Source organism: Semicossyphus pulcher, unplaced genomic scaffold, assembly GCF_022749685.1.
Source record: "Semicossyphus pulcher isolate SPU_LCO1_2020_fin unplaced genomic scaffold, fSemPul1.0.p SCAF_20, whole genome shotgun sequence".
Lineage (NCBI taxonomy): Eukaryota > Metazoa > Chordata > Actinopteri > Labriformes > Labridae > Semicossyphus > Semicossyphus pulcher.
Window position 1 is genome coordinate 18,583,082 of NW_027211694.1, and position 15,815 is coordinate 18,598,896.

The 15,815-nt window shown below is 41.7% G+C and overlaps 1 protein-coding gene across 1 annotated transcript in view; it reads right to left on the bottom strand.

Annotated features, from left to right (window-relative positions):
- Window positions 1–15,815, bottom strand: part of ano2b (anoctamin 2b) — a 94,148-nt gene that overhangs the window by 48,386 nt on the left and 29,947 nt on the right. Inside the window, exons 9-16 of the mRNA XM_069670782.1 lie at window positions 12,681–12,736; window positions 12,044–12,091; window positions 10,211–10,275; window positions 8,672–8,806; window positions 6,765–6,925; window positions 5,929–6,011; window positions 5,002–5,091; window positions 4,870–4,902 (exon numbers count right to left, since the gene is read on the bottom strand). Of these exons, the coding sequence (XP_069526883.1) occupies window positions 4,870–4,902; window positions 5,002–5,091; window positions 5,929–6,011; window positions 6,765–6,925; window positions 8,672–8,806; window positions 10,211–10,275; window positions 12,044–12,091; window positions 12,681–12,736 (671 nt within the window). The remainder of the gene's footprint in view (window positions 1–4,869; window positions 4,903–5,001; window positions 5,092–5,928; window positions 6,012–6,764; window positions 6,926–8,671; window positions 8,807–10,210; window positions 10,276–12,043; window positions 12,092–12,680; window positions 12,737–15,815) is intronic.

Genomic DNA, 15,815 nt, shown 5'->3' on the forward strand with positions numbered 1-15,815 from the left:
TAAATGTCTGGACATGTCTCACACTAGTAGTGACAGGTCCTAATTAAAGACATGATTTAAAAAGTGTTGACAGAGAGCTGTCACTTCGCTGACGAGCAGACACGGCTTCAGTCAATAAATAAACCTGTGACAAAAAAGAACTGTGTGCCTGTCATATTATGTTAGCACCTTCAAAGTGTCAAATTAATGTTATATGGTTTGAACACTGAGTAACCATGAATATGTAAAGATGCGTCTATTTGGTACAGCAAGTTTTATCAACAAAGCACACTGATAAATGAATTAACAAGAAGATAACCACTTCAGTTTGAAGTAGTTTGAAATATAATGTGTGTGTGTGTGTGTGTGTGTGTGTGTGTGTGTGTGTGTAAGAGAGAGAGAGAGAGAGAGAGAGAGAGAGAGAGAGTTCTGTGTCACCATAGCGACATTCACTAATCTTACCCTTGGCTTCCTGCCCAGCGTGCCCGACTCCCACTCAGCCGCCCTCCCTCTGCTTCTCTCCATCCCTCCACTCCTCCAAGTCTCCCTCTGTTTGTTTGTATCTGTCTCATTGTCTTTGCTGAAGTCTTTCTCTTTTTTAATTAAGTTCCACAGATGTGAAAGTTGTGATGAGAAGCGCTGATGCCAAAGCAGCAGGTGCGCAAATATACTTATGCAATTCAAGGCATTTTTCACAGCAGACATATTGACTGACCTGTCATTACAGGAAAAACACAGGTTGATCAATCAATTTATATTTATATAATCATAATAATAGTTATTGTAGCACACTTTACAAAAAGAGCAGGTTTAGACTGAACTCTTTGTCATGAGTGTGACATAATTAAAGGACAGCTGTGTTACATTCAGAGGTTCCAGAGGAACAGCTCGTAAGCAAGCATGTTAAGCTGTTATTGATGCTATTAGTTAAATACCTAAATTCCTGCCTTGTAATTTCTGTAAGTAATATCAGTCTTTTCTATTTTTTGTATTTTTATTTAAAAGGATGGCAGTAGTTAAAATCTTGCTCAGTCAGCACTTTACTCAGTCATTCCTTTCAGCCTCAGATTAATATGCGCTTGGTTACCTGCAGGTATTTAAGGCTGTGAATAAATTACAGTGTGACAAAGGAACAAGTCGTGCAGTGCAACAGTTTAACTTATTAATTTGTTTTTCATTTCTGCACAAAGAAATTTAAATTTATATTAGGTTACGACACAGATAATCTCTATTTACAGATTCTACATTGAAATGTAGAATCTGTAGGCAGGGACGTGGATTTTAGGGACGGCAAGTGTTCTGGTTTCCATTTGTACTACCCTTGTAGTCCGAGTAATATTGACCAATCACGTATCAGCAGGCTGCAGCGTATGCAGGACAAACAGTCCGTGTGGAGAGCAAAAGCAGGCGGAACGTAATGCGCCGTAATGACATCCCGGCTCCCATCATCTGAGGATTTAGCTTCTTATTAATCTCTATAAACAGACGTCTGCATGCTAACCGCTAACAATCCGTTCTTGTTCTAAAATTCAACTGACGCGGTGTCACGGAAGCCGTTCAGTGTTAAGATTTCCCGACTTCCTCGAATGCATCAGAAATGATTGATCCAACGAGCATTTTAAAAGTAGTTTTCTTCTGTTCTTGAGGACAGACCTGACAAAGCTTCATTTTTACTTTTTACTAATCTGCATCATGATGCTGAAATTTTGGCAAAGGCGAGACCCGTTAATTAAAGTAAATCACAAAAAATACTTTTTTGTAAACAATGCAGCTCACAGAAAAGGAAGTCTTGGAAGTCATTTATCGCTAACCGCTGGCTACACGCCCGGCATGTTCACCGCTGTCCCCAGAGGCTATATCGACATCAGACTATAGCCGATGGGATCCGAGATTGCTACACAGACAATGTTTGTTTTGGTCTTATCATGGGATTTGTTGACAACAGTAAACACACTGAATATCTCCAGAGTATCCCTTAATATGAATACCTTCCCTCTCTCTCTGTTGGTCTTTAGCCAAGTGGGGTGTGTGTGTGTGTGTGTGTGTGTGTGTGTGTGTGAGAGAGAGAGAGAGAGATTGTTTGTTGTATATGTATGAGCTCTCCCATACCTTCTCACACACTATCCAGAAAAAGTAGACCGATAATCCCTCATTAGCATCAGCTGTCTGTCTACTCTCTCTAAAATGTGTCATTAACTACCAGAGTGCCTTACCATGAAGAGACTTAATAGTTCCTTCATGCTACATTTGTTTAAGTTCTGTCTTTTTGGACTTTCTTTCTGATTCTGTTTTGGAACAGAAACACTCCGCCTGCTGGAGTTTACAGAAACACTGCCTCTGTTTTCTTAAACACTGAAGGATTTGTCTAAAAAAACAGGTTTACCTCTTATTCTGCTGAAGGTAGAAACACTCTGTCCCCTCAAAGCTGGCAATGATTCTTTTTGCACAGCTTTCTGTGGCCAGCTTAAACCTTGTGTAGGCTAGAACAACTGAGATGTCCATCACTGAAACTAGTGACACTTCTTCCAACATCCATCGGCTGGTGTTGTTTATTGTTACATAACGATCAAAGAACGACTTAGAAAACAGTCACTGAAAATATTAGATGTTACAAGCGCCCACAGGACAGGAAATGTGCGTACTGATATGCAAGGTTATCTCTGAGTCAACTTCAACAACGCAACAGAGTTAGAAAGTTTGGTCATTCTTTTAGTTTCAAAAAGAGATTTTTGCCGTTAGCATCAGATGTCGTGATTAAAAAAGAAGCGCAGAAGTTTACCAAAAAATAAATACCTGAAGAGTTGAGATTGCGGAAGCCAGAGGATGGGACAGGAAGAGAAGAACAAATAGACTGCAGCCTGCAGGAGGAGGAGAAGGAAGGGAGTTGACAAAAGGGAAGAGGAAAAGAACTGGAAGAGGAGGAAGAGGAAAAGGAGGCAGAGGGGGGCGAGGAGAGGAGCGGGGAGGGGGGGTTACCGGTATTCCTGCAGTCATGGCTGACAGTAGTTTTTGTCTCCATCTGTCCTTCCCTGTCACTGTCCCGTCCTCCTGCTTCTCTGGCTACAAGACAGAGCGGACAGGACACATAAACACACACACGCACACACGCACACAAACCACACTTCTGTATAAACATACAAAAACATCACAATGATTTTTTTTCCGTCTCCTCCACTGCTTTAATCTAATTGTTATAAATAAAGTTATATTATTGCTTTTAAAAAGTTATAATCTCGAAGATCTCAGTTTTGTTCTCTTTGGCGACACCTATGGCGATATGTGACGTCCACGGTTTGCTCAGGTTGTAACACCTGATTTTCCTCGCTGACGGTCGCTTTCCTTTTTAGACTGTTTGCCTTCATCTGAGCGTCAAATTTGTTTCTTTTTCTTTGGATTGTTGGATGAAGTTGTATCTGTAGTCATCCATCTTTTCTTTGTTTGTTCAGCCATAGTAGATTACTGTTTACTTGCAACACTTGCAGAGAGCGGAAAAGCAGCCGCTTAGCTCCGCCTACCCTCTCTGGCAGACCAACCACTGCTGGCTGATGGAAAACGCGTCACTAACTGGGCGCCGCTTGTGATTTCTTCGGCACAAGTCGCCACAGACACCCAGCCTGTAATACTGCAAATGCAAAGGCTTTCATCAGTGGGCCATAGGCTCAATCACCATTGTGTTACCTCATTCGGAGATAGATAGTGACTTAACAGACATTTATTTAAATGAAAGTCTTATTACTTTAACATTAAAGAATTACACCATGGGGCTCACTTATGTCAGCAGTGGAGTCATTATTAGTAACAAACTAACTGGTGTGGTTATTCATCACAATATTGCAAGAGCCGTTTCCAACTAGAGAGGTGAATTTAAAGAGCCAGTGTCTTTGTGTCGATCTCTCCCACAGCCAACTGTGATTGTTTTTAATAATTTGGCTCATTTTAATGTCGGAAAAAACACCCAACAAACTGAATAGATAACACAGAAGCAGAGAACCAGCCAATGCGAAGCCACACAGAAGAGAGAATCTGCAGTGCCGCCAGGTGCTGAATCGCTCTCAAAATGCCTGTTATTAGCTCAAATCACAAGTTGTCACCATGTTAAAGGCTTATTTTAGCTCCGGAAGTCAACCAGGCCTTCCGCTACAGTTTTACTGGCAAGATACAGACTGTCAGGATGCTACAATTTCCCCATTCCCTCATCTGAAGTCTCACATCCATGTCCATATCCAAGTTTCTTCTTTACCCCATTACTATTGCATCCCACCACAGCAGCTTTTTGCTATTATTCTCTCGTTTGGTAGCAGAGAACAGCGATGAAGAAGCACCTTCACGCAATACAACGTCAACCCAGTGTTGGCAGGACCTCAGTGCACTGTGTTGCATAATCCACCATGTCAATCGTTGTCAGACAGCAGTACGGTGCTTCTTTATTTCCTCTTCAAACACAACCAGCAGATGGCGCATGTTGACACTTTCACAACTAAAAATAAACAGTTGGATCTTTGACTTTTATCCTGACATCAAATTTGCGAGTTAGTCCCCGCTCCACTGGCTGTAGCAGGAGGCCACCTGTCCCTGCAGAAGAGAGTATGTGGGCCAACACGACTCGATGAGATTGACCCATTTTACAATAGAAATCCAGAGCATTCTCAATTGTTAGATTGTCAGACTTTAAGGTATTCTGCATGCTTTGGAAAGAAAACTACCAGCATTTATCTGCATCATTAAATATATTTTAATATTTGACTCCAAATGTGAAGACGGAGCCATGTGGAAGAGTTTAAACGGAATATTTCCCCTCACAGATTGCATGATGGGAAAATACTGCATCAAGTGATGAAAGTCACAATTTGCTGTGCATAAAATCAATGAAAGAGTTGTACTGTATTATACCTTTCCATTAGTGTTGTTGGCAGTCAGGTCCAGCTAAGAGGATGGAATTCATATCTGATTACACAAACACTCGCAGGTTAGTTAAGCAGGCTTTACACACACACACTGAAAGAGGTGTGTTATCCTTCCTACCTCACTCTTCTTCTTCTTCTTTTTCTTTTGTTTCTGTTTCCTCTGTCTCTTCTGCAGCAGGATGGTCTCGTATCTTGGCCTGGGATGTTCCTGCAGGAAAAAACAGGCGAGAATGTCAAATGTGTGTATTTGTATCTACGTATTTGGACGTGTAAGAGCAACATCGGAACCCATTGGCTATTGTCTGAGATGATATGGCCTCTGGGGACAACGGTGAACATGTCAGGTGTGTCCGGTTTAGCCATCGATTAGCGATAAACAACTTCCAGTCAAGACTTCCTTTTCTGCGTGCTGCATTGTTTACAGTCCAATTAGCAACTTGTGTTCAGAAAAGTAAATTGAATTTCCCGCCTCCAGAACTGTCAGCAAAATAAACGCTGTCATTTCTTGGTTCATTACTTCCCCTGAGGAGCGCCCATTCATCTGTTTCTGGTGAGTCTCAGTTTCACTGTAAGTGGGAAGTTACACAGAGGCTGCACTCTGGCTTGTTTTTCCTGCTGCAGCCTGCTGATACGTGATTGGTCAATATTACTCTGACAACAAGCGTACTACAAACAGAAACAAGAACATTTGCCATCCCTAATATCCACGTCCCTGCCTACAGATTCTACATTTCTATGTAGAATCTGTAAATAGAGATTAGTGTGAGAGTTTATGTTTATGTCTTTGTGCTTTCTGCATGTGTGTATAAATGTTGCATATGTGCACTTCAGTCCAGTCTCTCTAGGAATGAACTTCATATTGGATGATTCTGCAGCAGATGATTTAATTAAAACAGATGTCTTTTGGGTTAGTTAATGCATTCCCATGATGCATTTGTGTGTACTAGGACTGGCACATTCATGTGGTTACATCAGTAAGAGTATTATTGTCTGCGTGTGTGCATTAGAGCTTCTTTAACTGTGTGTGTGTGTGTTCTGTACCTACCTCATCATCCTCGATGCCCGTCAGATCCCAACTGAAGCTCAGACTGATCTGACGGCGCTTCCAGTGCTCCAGGAACATCACCGCTACACAAAAACACAAAAGAGTAATTTAAGTCTTTACAATCGAAATGATCTCCAGCTCCAATGACAGCCAGATGAAATGTATTGGATTTATGGTTTCAGATCGTTACTTGAACGCTGATTATAATGAAGCAATTTAGCATAAGAACAGTGCAGCCTCAAGTAGTTGCAATACAAACAGGGAAGGCTGTTTCCACTTTTCAACTGTGCAAACATTACTTACATAATATCTTACATATCCAGGAGTTACTAAAAAACATTGGCTCACTGTAATCTACACTCTCCAGGTCCACTTGAGTAGAGAAAGTGAATATAAGGTTTAAAGCTCTGGAAAGCTATTTCATTGACCTTTCAGATTATTTTATGACACTACTGTTTCCAGGCTTAAAAATGTACTTTCAATTTGATCAATGTTCTCTTATAGCTATTCACATTTTGTAAAAAATAAGTTATGGGTTTAATCATATTTTCAGAAGTTGTTTTTTAATTAAATTCAAAAGCTGTTTCTCCATTTCCTCCTATAAAAAGAACATAACATTACACAAGATTTGTGATGCAAATCCAATTTCTATACTGATCACTTGAATGCATTATCCTCTATTTAAACCATATACATGAGTTACCTGAGCCTGTTACCCTCATCAGGTATTGCACTTGAGGTGAAGAAAGTTTTAAGAGCAATTTCTCATTCAGGCCATCCTGTCCACGCACCACACACACAAACACATATGGACTCGAGCACACTCGTAACCTCACCCCACAAAGACATGAAGATGGCGAAGAAGACGGTGGCGGGGTTGTCGAAGAGGTGCGAGGCCCTGGCGGTGCCGCAGGCGGTGCTGAGGTGCCAGAAGTCGCAGGCTCCGTCACACAGAGGACACATGGTGAAATTGAGACTCTCGTCACACATTTCCTGACTGAGGGGGAGGAAGTCAAGAGCATGTTAACACAGTGACATTTTAGAAGATGCTAGTACATTCAAGCCTTTTGCATCTAAAAAAAGACAGAATTAACTGCACTGCCGCCAATGGATTCAGTCCCTGTAAAGATGCTACCATAAGAAATGAATGGACATTTTAACACATAACCACATTACTAGCTACTCTGCTATGACCTTGTTCATAGTCAGTGTAGGCTGAATTATCAACCTTTTGCCTCGTGATACACTCACACACTCACTCACACATGCACACACACATTGCCAGCCAAGCCTTTGTGTTCCTCCCACACATCCTGACTAAAGCCGGATACAGCAGGTATTCGGGCAATCCCTGTCTACTGCGTGTGTGTGCATACAATCAAATTGTGGTAGGAAGAAAAACTAATGTCAGTAATTTAGTGTATATAATGGTGGCTTTGTCACTCTGCTTCTTCACGTTACAATTAAGAGAAATTCCACATTTGGCCGATTGGACTCACAGACATGGGGGGGCATCTTTAGACTAAGTTCCATTTTAGCGAAAACTTTATTCTAATTTGTTGAGCTGAGAAGCAAAGTATCTCAGATGCACCTTTGCACCTTAAAGAAGTTTTTTTATTCAATGTTTGGGGTCTAAATGACCATCCTTTCATCTATCCATCCATTATCTATACCGCTTATCCTGTTCAGGGGTCGCTGGAGGGCCGGGGCGGGAGTTGGGGTTACTGGACTGATCGCCAGTCAATCACAGGGCTGACACACAGAGACAGACAACCTTTCATGCTCACACTCACATATAAGCTATAAGCAATTTAGAGTCACCAATGAAGCTAACAAGCATGTCTTTGGACTGTGAGCGGAATCCGGAGTACCTGGATGGAACCCACGCATGCACGGGGAGAACATGTAAACTCCACACAGAAAGGCCCACTACAGAATTTGAACTAGGAACCTTCTAGCTGTGAGGCGACAGTGCTAACCACTGCACTACTCTGCAGCCCGTCTAAATGACTAATACGTTTTGGAATTGCTCAAGAAGATTGCTTCTGCCGGAGACAGGCTGGGATGGCTGCGACGTAATCTTCAGTTTAAATGCCAACACAGACACAAAAATGAACACTGTAGAAAAATACCTTTCTGTTAAGGTACCATCCGTCTTAACCAGAAACAGATGTTACGTCGCTTTCTTCAAACCACCATATTTATTTGACAGAAAATGTATTTTACCAGTGAAAGTTGCTGGTTTACCACGTTTGTGTATTTCTGTTGTAGTAGATCCAGGCTGACCATTTAAACACCAAAGTCACACAGCAGTACAAACAAACTGACAAGTCAAGGCACCAGTAGACCAGCATCCCCCATGGTTTGCCATGTGAATGTTTTTGTCAGCACACTCTGGTGATTATGAGACAGTCATGTCATCACTGTTTGTGGTTATTGAAACACATCAGCTAAATACAATGGTCTATTTCTGTAGCAATCCTTTTCATGAAGCTGTCAGATGCTTTAATTTACAATATGAGCCCTTCTGTGGCAAAAACAAGCACCTTTTAGAGAATCCATTCAGAAGCAATAAACTGTAGCAATTCCAAAGTATTTTGTACCCATAGCCTAAATAATTTAGACCCAAAAAGTTGTAAATAAAAAAATAGGGCTCAAGTTTTAAAAACACCAGAACTCCCCTTTAATTCAACCAAAATGTGTGCTGTAACAGTTTTCTCCCACAAAGGCAGCTGTGCAGTACCTGGGTATGTTTGTATCCACTGTTGCCACCCCGTAGCCAAACACAATGATTCCCACTATGGAGGCTGGTATCAGCAGCTGAGTGTAAACACCGAGCCATGCGAAGTACAGGCCGATCTTCTCCCCAAAGTACTTCCTGTGGGGTCAGAGGTCAGGGATTAGTTGGTGAAAGTGACGGTTAAGTTCATGGTCCTGGCAGAGCAGACTGTGCAGAATTAAGCGACACGCAACACAGGTCTGAGGATCCTAATGACCAAAGACTAAAATACGACACAAGGTGTTCAGTGTTTATTTCGGGCTTTCATTCATCAGGCTCAGCTATTTAAAATCACTCTCTTTTAGGACTGTGTACACAACAAGCCTGCTGTGTTTGGACTTACTGACCTCAGCTACAAGCATTACAGGCATTAACTCCGACCTTAACTTCCCTGGATACGTATTTCTCTTTAACATTAGATATCATTACTAAAATGTGCAACAATCAATATTAAAGAGTTAAAAACGCAGGGAAGGGGGCAAGACAGAGCCTGGACTCAGGCAGGATCATAGTTTTATACAGACTTTTTATAAAGCAAATCCATGTGTCTGTTTCTGTTAAAGAGCAGCTCCAGGAATGTTTTAAGACATATAAAATGCCCTATAAAATAAATTGTGTCTGATAATGTTTTCTGCGAAATATGTTTAATTGCCTTGTAAAAATCCTCCCAAGGCATCTCCTCCTTCTCCCTCATTAAAAATGACCGAATCTGCACAGACCCCGCCCACTATGCAAATTTCCAACCGCCCCCTCCGTTGCGCGCCTGTAGCTCATCAAACTCAGAAAGCTTAATTCTTGTTTTGATTTTTCTATTTTGCTAAGTTAGCTTCTGTACGCTACACAATGGCAAGTGGTAATATAGGGGTCATTCAGCCATACATGTAGTGAAGAGGAGTTGAAATTGGACAGGGTCGAGTTACAGCGTTACCGTTAGAAACGCAACAGCGCGACAACGTTACCAGTCAGCCAGTAAAGTGTTGCTAATAAATAGATAAACTTAGCTAGCTGGAAATGTAGTAATTAGTAGTAGTAACGTTAACGTTAGTAGTCAGTAGTGAGTTTGCAATAATTACGATGACAGTTACAGCTGGCTCGAGCAACTCCAAAGTGGTTGCCATAGGTTACACATAATGATATGCATAGCGTCACCCCGTCCATTAACGGGATTGGCTCCTTAGGTTTGTGACGTCTCAAACCTGCCAATCTGAAAACGTGTTGTTCAGCCTGTCCTTGGTACACTGCAGTTTAAAAGCAGACAGGCCCAGCCATGGAGATGACTGCTGATGTTGTCCCTGATATGTCTTGTAGCACATGAAGAACACCACATGGAGATGTTTACAAGGTTAAACACTAGATCTTCACTGGAGGGGGTCTTTAACAGGGACTCCTCTAATGCCAAGTGTAAATGGCCACTGTTAAAGGTGTCCACTTGTGATCATTTTGGTGTAAACAGGCCAGGGTTAGTGATGTGACTTCCACATGACGTTGCTGTGCTCACGTTACCTGACGAGATCGATGGGTTGGTACTTGTAAAAGGCAGAGTATCTGGCCCACTCTTCATGCAGGACCTGACAACAAACAGGAAAGAGACACTGAGAGTCACTGTGGGCGTATGCCGTTGTGTTGTGTGTTTACCAGCTGTAGTAAACAACATCAATCCTAAGAGGCAGGGCTGATCTGAAGGCAGAAATAATCTGATCGGTCGAGTTAAACCTCAGTGAACAAAGCCAAGCAACTGCAGTTTAAGTATAATAATCCCAAAGCCAAGAGAAAGGGGATTAAAGGAACATTATGATGCTGAAAGACCATCTTCTCACCACATTACATGATCTGGTTTAACAGACAACAACATAAAGTTCATGATCAGGATTGGATGGAAAAGTTGCTGTTCATATTTTTCATTTATATTCAGAACAGAGTTCTTTGTTTGTTTCGCTCCCTTCTTTGAAATTCATGTCAGTCAATGAATTTTGTGCAGCTCTGAGAAATGTTTGTTTAACTAAAACTCCAATCTGTGACGGTGTTAGACAGATGGGAGGAGGAACAATCTCAGAAAGGATGGACAGATGAAACTATTGTTTAGAAAACTGGAGGCTCCTTTGCTTTTCAGCTGTTGGAATTTTAGGGTCTAGACTTTAAGATGACAGACATTTGTGTTTTATAGCACACTATACTGCCCAAGCACCGTTTGCCACCAGAAAGGTCACATTCAGAAGGACTAGAGCAGTGGCAGTTTACAGCAGAAAACACTTTGTAGTTTTCAAAAGACAGAGGAAGGTCGAGGAGGAGCAGGACAAGCAGAGGAATAAGTAAGGTATAATGTATACCGTCAGGGTGAAGGTATCACATCAGGGTCCTGCTCACCCTGTCGGGGGTTCCATTCTGCGATAACAACCTGCTCACTTTACGTTACCCCGCTTCTTACACGGCTTTTCACTTACGCAATCAATTATTTGAAAAAATATATCAATTTGGAAATTATTTTATTCATTTAAAAACGGTTGTATTTCTATTTTCAGTTTAAAAATAGTCTGTTACACTCACAGTGAGAGCTGCTTCCATGGCAACGGCTAACTCTGTAGCCTTAAAAGGGCCAGTTCGCTGATTTTCAACCTCAGTCCTATCATGCTATTATGGGGAGCTAATGCAATTTGGCTCTGTGCCTTTGGAGGCACTATCTGCTTCTCCACTGGGCCCTGGAAAACCTCCGCTAGATGAAAACGCATCATCTGTCGGGAGCTAGGGAGCTTGCTAAACTACACTTCCTCAATCTAGGATGCCCACCTCCGATGTCATGTCTCGTTCAAAATCGTCAGGTTTGAAATGTAGACTGCAGACCTGAAGATTTTCAGACGATCCACCGGTATATTCTCGTCATATTTCAGATTCTGTACCGTTCTGAGTGAAATGGTAGTATTTCACTCCAGCGCCTCTCGCTGGGCCGTTCCTTTCCGAGAAAGGGGTGCAATGCACGCTGGGTGCTACAGCGCCAATTTCAAATATTATTGCTTAAACCGATTAGAGAGAAGTTACAGTAGAGAGTTTACGGAAGAGAGTTTTGTAGATCTCTCTGTCGTAGCCTTCAGTTTTTGCATTGTTTAACCTTTATTGCTTTATCTCCACTGTTTTCTTTTTTTTCCTGCTGTAAACAGACTGATGTCAGATTTACTGGACTTCTTTCGGCTGATTGATATGATTACAGTTAGTCCTCCGGATTGTGTGATTAGAGCCACATCCCTAGCAACGGTCTCTTCTTCATAACAACGGAACGCCGCAATTGCAATCAGAATCAAGTATTTAACACAGCCGTGTAATAAAGGCAACTGAAAGACATACCTGTCTGTCGCTCTTTTCCTCAATGTGTCCGATGACCTTATAGTCACCCTGAGGGGCGAGAACAAGAAGGTAAAAAAAACATAGTCAATAATGGACAACATCCTGTACTCTCACTCACACAATCACTCCAAATTGTATGAATATATAAAAATAAACACATAAAGAGCAAAAATAAACTAAAAGTATAATCAGACACGATACATACAGCACAAAAACCATCATGCAGCACATACACACAAACACACACAGAAGCACGCCACAGGTCATGACAAAAAAGGACAGCAAATTGGTCTTTTATCACACTAACTATAGCTCATGTCTACTTTCCAGAATGAGAATAAAGTTTATTTAGAGTAAAATCGAACAGTAGAAACTATAAACTTAAAATATCTTGCAGTGCTGATGTTATCATTAACATGCTCATGCAGTAAGAGCAGCTTCTTCCCTGTTGTGCTTCCAATGTGCTTGTAGTTTGATACAGAAATAGATATTGCAGAAAATATGGCTACAGGAACACATTTCCATGTTACCAAAAACAAGAATGACAAGATTCAACCATCACTGACTGTCAAGAAAGTTTCCATTCTCTGCGAACTGAATATTGAAAAAAGTCAAACCAATGGCAGCTCAAACTTACATCGTGAAGAGGGAAGGCAGAGTCATACACGCCTTTAGCTATCAATGTGCTGATGCCTGGAAGAGAGAGAGAGGGAGAAGAGACGTGAGTCGACCCCAAGGGAGGAATTCAATGCGGCTCTGAAGAGCTTTTCTCCTCCTGCCCTGTCATTCATAATCTTTACTTAATGGCATTTATGAAAACCATTTACTGTTCTCACTGGAGGGACGTCATCGTACTTAAACCTTTATTTGTTTTTAAACTATTTTCAGACTGAGTCAGCAGCTGGTGGAGTAGTTGTCAAGTCGCTGGTATTAAGCAGTGATCCGTTTCTAAGTCTAATCCAAAGTGTTTTGTCTTTATTTTGGGTATTAATGTCTTTACAAGCATTTAGAAACGGGAATCAAAACTTTGGAAGAAAACATCAATGCTTTTACTTCTACTTAGAACATTGGGTATTGGTACACTTAAGCCTCTTGCGGCTATAAAGAGTATGACAACAACAGAACTTTTTTTACACGCGGCAAGGATTCTGAGAGAAGGAAAAATGTCTGTTTTAAAGTTTTAAAACAACGCATCTTATAAGTCACCTGAAAAGTCGTCATCGCAACAAAGGTGTATTTAAGGAATACGAAGCAGAAGTATCTGCAGCTAGCATTAGCATCAAATAGAAGGTGAGTGGTGCCCATTCAACAGGCATTTGAAAGTTTACCAGATAAAATCACCAACTTCATGGTCCAGACCAAGCTTTTTCCATGGTAGAAGACCAAGGATTTCACCAGCTAATGGTGCATTTAGAAACCCGGTGTAGTCTCCTCAGTCGCCGCTACTTTGCAGATGTATCCCTACTTGCACTGCACGATGTTGTCGACACACACAAACTAACCTCTATTTACAGAGTCATAGAAATGTAGAATCTGTAGGCAGGGACGTGGATTTCCGGGACAACAAGTGTTCTGGTTTACTGACCAATCAGCAGGCTGTGGCATATGCAGAAAAAACAGTGTGGAGAGCAAAAGCAGGTGGAACATAATGCGCCGTACCGTACTTCTACGAACTTCTTATTAATCTCTATCTGCAGCAAGTTCAGCTAACAATCTGTTCTAGATCTAAAATTCAACTTGAGATAAATTCTCTTGACGCTGTGACACTGTGTGTTCAGCATTCAGATTTCCCGACTTCCTTAAATGCATCAGAAATGATCGATCAGACCTCTGTTCAACAAACGACCATTTTAAAAGTAGTTTATTTTATCCTCTTGAGGACAGACCTGACAAAGATTCATTTTGACTTTTTACTAATCTGCATCATGAAGTTGAAATTTCAGCAAACTTAAGACCTGTTAATTAAAGACAATCACGGTTTCTTTTTCTGTAAACAATGCAGCACACGGAAGAGGAAGTTGTTTCTCGCTTACCGCCGGCTACATGCCCCGGCATGTTCACCGTTGTGCCCAGAGGCTATGTCGTCGTCAGACTATGGCAAATGGACTGTACCTATACATGTGCTTTTCTAGTCTTTGCGACCGCTCAAAGCTGCTTTTACACTACATGTCACATTCACCCATTCACACACACATTCATACACTGATGGAAGAGGCTGCTACCTAAAGTGTCCAACTGTCAATCAGTCATTACATTCATTTGGGGTTCAGTGTCTTGCCCAAGGACACTTCAACATGTAGACTGGGGATCAAACCACCAACCTTCCAAATGAAAGACGACCGACTCTACCACTGAGCCACAAAAAGCTCTGACTATAACAGCCTTATTTTGTATCGAGGGGTGCACTTTACTTTCTGTTTCAATTACTTCTTAAATAACATGGTGCATTTAATTCTTATGCAAAACAGGCTTTTTTGTGTTTTATGTTGACACACCTGATTTGACAGTTTGTTAAAGCATTCACTTTGTTAAAGTAAAGATGTGTGTGTGTTAACAATAGTGAAGTCAGTTAGAATTGGTGAGTATAGAATATTAATTCCCATCTTTGTTCACTGCCTCTAGGCTTTTCTTACACTCAGGTGTGCTTAAACGACACATTATGAACCATCAGGAGCATGTAATTATCGGTTATCATCATCGGCTCAAACAAATCCATATCATGCATCCCTGGTAGCAGTGTGTAGGTCAGCCTTGAGGTCTCACCCTGCAGCTTTTGCCTTTTTAATTCTGTTTTCAGTGTCAGGCAGACTGGGATCAGGTTACATACACTCCATTTTTAATGTTTGGAAAATTTCATGTGGAAAACCATGGCCTTGACACATCAGATGACCTGGCACAAACAGCTGGACCTTTCGTCAAAGTGATCAATCAATTTATTATTAGTCCTTCAAAGGAGGCCTGGGAGCTTTGCAGTGATTAGCTGCGCTATTAATGAAACTCGCGACCAAACGCTCACATTTCATTCAAATGCATGAATGCTCTCTCGACCAGCTAGAAACAACCACAACTCCCAGAGGCCCCTGCTTCAATCTCGGCCTGACCCAGGAAGTATGACCCACTTGTAGAGGAGATGGAGGAGGGCAGCGGAGAGTGGGCTGTGTGTGTGAGTGTGTGCGTGTGTGTGGGACAGATTTTATGCACCAAATATGAAGAGGAGAGAGAAATAGAGGTTAAAGAGATGCAACTCTATTTTCTCTCCCCTTCTTCCCCTGCAGCTCCATCACTACCCGCTGGCTGAGACCTTCTGCTGTGATGGGGACGCCAAACAGACATATGGGGGACACTGGAAATGAAACGGGTGTCACTGTTATCTGCATGTCATTAAAATCCAAATGTACCATGTAACCACTAAGGCAAGACTCAATAACCTGAAAGCAGAGTGTGCTGAACGTCTCGCAGTTCAGTGCGGGAATCCCAAAGGATGACAGACTTCAGTGGAGATAGTTTCCAACTCCTCTCAGCACACTCATATTCATGTTTTCACGTATTTGGAGTCGTGTGTAGCGGCTGTTGCCACTGATAGACTGTGTACACATCTGTTTACAGTAATAAGTGCTGCTGAGGTAAACCCAGTGCTTTGATTGGCAATCGTCCCAGTGGATGCCTGCAGATCTATAAAGTGTTCATGAGCGGAGAGGTCCTCGTAACAGCCTGGTGGGACCAAAACAATCCCAAACAAATTGGTTAAAAAGATGCTTGACTCATCCAGTCA